General features: G+C 32.1%; 1 protein-coding gene across 1 annotated transcript; it reads right to left on the reverse strand.

Annotated features, from left to right (window-relative positions):
• Window positions 1-278: 278 nt before the first annotated feature.
• On the reverse strand, window positions 279-3504 carry LOC124922758 (2-carboxy-1,4-naphthoquinone phytyltransferase, chloroplastic). The gene is made up of 12 exons (XM_047463466.1): window positions 3350-3504; window positions 2940-3042; window positions 2536-2785; window positions 2352-2455; window positions 2184-2255; window positions 1944-2088; window positions 1690-1796; window positions 1515-1608; window positions 1384-1422; window positions 1194-1304; window positions 693-758; window positions 279-615 (listed from the first exon to the last, which is right to left on the reverse strand). Exons 2-12 carry the CDS (start codon window positions 3023-3025, stop codon window positions 493-495), a joined length of 1197 nt encoding a protein of 398 aa, XP_047319422.1. The 5' UTR covers window positions 3026-3042; window positions 3350-3504; the 3' UTR covers window positions 279-492.
• Window positions 3505-3849: the final 345 nt, after the last annotated feature.

A 3849-nucleotide genomic window follows, 5' to 3' on the forward strand; every position in this document is an offset into this window, starting at 1 on the left:
ATGGGCTTTGGTTGAAAAAGTAAAAAAAAAAAATTTACTATACAAATGTGATCAAATTTAATTTCTTAAATTTTTAATTTAATACATAATTTTTTAATTTAATTTAAAATAAATAATAAAAAAAAACTTCCCTTTACCTCGAATATCTGGATCCGATCCGTCCTGAATACATGTTTCTTAATAAAGGAGGCCAAAGATAGAAATAGTATCAAGATTAGAGTCTTCACATTCGGACTTTCAATATAAAAAAAAAAAAATTCTTCTTGGCCTCTTTTCTCACCATTAAAAAATAATTATTACAATATAACAAGAATCTAAAACAAGAGTTCACCATCTTATGAAAAATAAATACTCCCTACAAATTTGTTTTCCTGAATCACACTAACCATTGATGACTTCATTTCAAAATTTCCAACTAATTAAAGATACATTTACTTGATATGATAATAATCATCATTCTTCTAAATTTCATATTTAAGCATTATTCTCCAATCAAAAGATTATCGGCTTGTTGATCATCATCCTAGACACTAATAATCCAACAACCAAAGCAACACCAAATGCTGAATGCAATCTCACGCAGTAATACTTCGCCATAAAAATCTTTGCTTTGTCCTACAAAATCAACACGATAATCTAAAGATTGCATTTCTTGATTAGCTAAAACTATAGGCATTTTCGCTACTACTTACTTCATGGTACTTTCCGACATAATTCACAACTAGATTCCCAATTGGCATCGTCAATCCACAAAGTAACTGGACAATAAGAAAAGTCAATTTCAACACTAGAAATGCTCATCTGCATGGGATATATAGTCCATTTTTTTTAGAGGAACTTGGACCAAAATAACATTGTTCCTATTGTTAACATATAGAGTAATATATATTAGTTGTTATCATATTTATTATATATGTTAAGAGTATTATCACAATATTATTAGGAACATCAGATATTATGATAATATCATTATCTTGTTACTCTGTTACATAAGTGATGACTATTTTATAAACATTGAGAATGTCTTTATCTTTCTTTTTACTCTCTTCTTCATTAAATACTATTGTAGACTCAGATCTTTTTAGGTAGTATGGAAGTTTTTTTTATCTGTTAAGGTCAATTTATATTCTCAATTACAAATAAAATTGCTATAAAGGGTTTTTCTCGGAAAAAAAGAAAGAAAGAAGCCATACCGTGCATGTGAAAGGAAGAGCTCTGCTTAGGCCAAGAACAAACAATAGCGTGTAAAGAGTTATAATAGCCACTTTGACTACAACCGAACCTCTTCTTCTGCCAATAATAACCTGCACATAAGAAAATTAGAAAATGACCCGAAGAAAGAAAAATAAAGAAGGTTAGTTTTCAACAAGACTGTTTACTAACCAATGGAGACATTTTCCCAACCGCTCTATCTCCTTCTACCTAGATATTTAATTGTGATTATTTTGTCAGTCCTTTTAGTAGATGTGAAGAACAAGGAGGAGAAAAAGAGGGGAAAAAACTAAGCCTTTTACCTGATGAAAATGACTGCAGAATAAAATTAATGTTGTGGTGAATCCAACAAGGATTGATGCAGCAAGAATTGTACCAGTTATGGGAAGTTCCATTCTGTCACCATAAAATATATATCAGAAAAAATAATGAAAATTGGAGATTCTTATGACTGATAATGATGATGGATATGAAAACCTGGTGTGGCTCTGCATCAAATAAAAAGCAGTTGTAGCAAATGGACCAAATGCTGCAAAACATAGGGGCTCTCCAAGTGCTCTGTAGTTTAAGCGAAATGGAGGGCACTGCAAGATCAAATGTTAACTTAATAAGTTAGAACAATGTAGTTTCTTATAATGTGTTATTCTCATATTCATTCACTTTCCATTTCTTCTATCATAACCTATGGTTTTAGTGAATTTTTCTTTTAAATTCAAGGAGAAAATATACACCTGATAGATACAACCGCAGATAACAGCTGAAGCAAGTAAAAGTAATGCACGAATGTTTGAAGCATCAATGGAAGCCCAAACAAGTCCTCCAAAGCCAAGAGCAAGCAACATGAAGGCAGCAATTAATGTTCCTGTTCGGCTTCCACTAAAGCAAGCAATTTTTTGCATACCATCAATACTTAAAAGAAAGAAAAATGACAAATTTCTTACAAGAACACACTATAGAGAACTAGTTCTAACCTGCCAATTATGTTTACAACTGACTCTTTCTTGTTCTTGTCTGCTCCTGTATCAAAATCATAAACGTCGTTGCTGTCCTACACAAATATGAAGACAAAGCTCACAAAAGGATATTGTATCAAAACATCTTATCGATGAAGGCATAAGTGTTATTAAAGAGCATCTCACCTTAGATTGAGCCAAGTGATAATAAGAATTGAACCAGCTAAGAGAAGGAAATAACGTCTAGCAGCAAACACACCAGTTTGGAAATAAGCAACTGCACTTCCAACCTATAATATAACATATATATCAAAACGAAAGAAGGTGAAAATGAAATAACCAATTATAAAAAGCAGAGTTTTTCGCTCACACTGAGAGGAATCAAGGCCACAGAGTATATTGGTAACTTGACTGCCCTCCATATTAAAGTATATCTTGATATATAGTCTTCATCTTCTTCATGTACAGAATCAGGCTGTTCATCTAAAGTTTCGTAGGAAGCCGACAAACTACATTTGTGCATTCGCTTGACATTTACCTTCTCTGTGCAAGCCCTACCGAAATATAGTGCAGTTTTAGAAAATCTATCTGATGATGAAACCACCACCAATGGATTACATCTGAGGAAAGAAAGAAACAAACAGATTTAGAGATAATGTTTATCTAATTGAACAATCTAAGCCATGATTTAGAGATAATTCAACAAGAAATCTGAGTCAATTGCAAAATCAGTCCAGAAAGAACTAAGAGAAACATAAATCTACAAGAACTCACCTTATTTTATTTTGATGCCTCCAGATGGAACTACTAACTTTCTTAAGAACAGGCCCAAGAACTGGGCTACAGTATGCGGTTGCCATCCAGATTCAGTTATTATCTGTACAAAAACAATCGAAATGCATGCTAAAATTAGGGAATTTCTCCTTTCGAGTTAAAATTCTACTAATGTAGGAGGATCTAACTTCTAAGGTATCGAACAAGAAACCTTCTTTAGTTTAGTGCATCAATTATCATCATCTCTACTTGAAGAATTTGATGATAAAATCAGAAATTCAGCTATGCCTTAGACTATTATAACAATTTTCAGAAAAAAACAGTAATATGGTAAGAGATTCATGACAAAACAGTGCCGAGAACAAAGCACAGAACGCCATTAACGAAGGTGAGTGAAGATGGAGCCATACCTATCAAGCTTCCAGTTTCTCTTTCATCAATTTCTGGCGATTATTAATGTTGTTTTCCATGGATAAGCAGAAGGAGAGTAAAAGTGAATTCAGTAACGTTGCCGAAAACGGGGGACACTGTATTAGAATGCTGCCACAATAGCAGAATTCTTATCCTTTCTATGCTCTAATGTGTGGAAGTGGAACACAGCTTGTTTGATATGGGATTATTTGAAAATTTGGTTATAGTTTGTAATTTTTGTTTAATTAAAAAAATATTTTTTATATTTAATAATTAGTTTAAAGGAGAGATAATTTAATATTTATAATGCCAAAAAGCGACCATTCTCGAAATGGATTTTTGAACTCAATATCATAACTCACTTTCCTTTCGAGTCTCGAGTGAGAGAGTAATCAAAATTAGAGGTTGACTAGTGTGTATTTAAAATCATTAATTTTGATTAATTTTAACTTTTGTATAGTCATCTCATAATTTATAATTTAGGTCTCGAGAAATTATG

Source organism: Impatiens glandulifera, chromosome 1 (genome assembly GCF_907164915.1).
Source record: "Impatiens glandulifera chromosome 1, dImpGla2.1, whole genome shotgun sequence".
NCBI classification, from domain to species: Eukaryota; Viridiplantae; Streptophyta; class Magnoliopsida; order Ericales; family Balsaminaceae; genus Impatiens; species Impatiens glandulifera.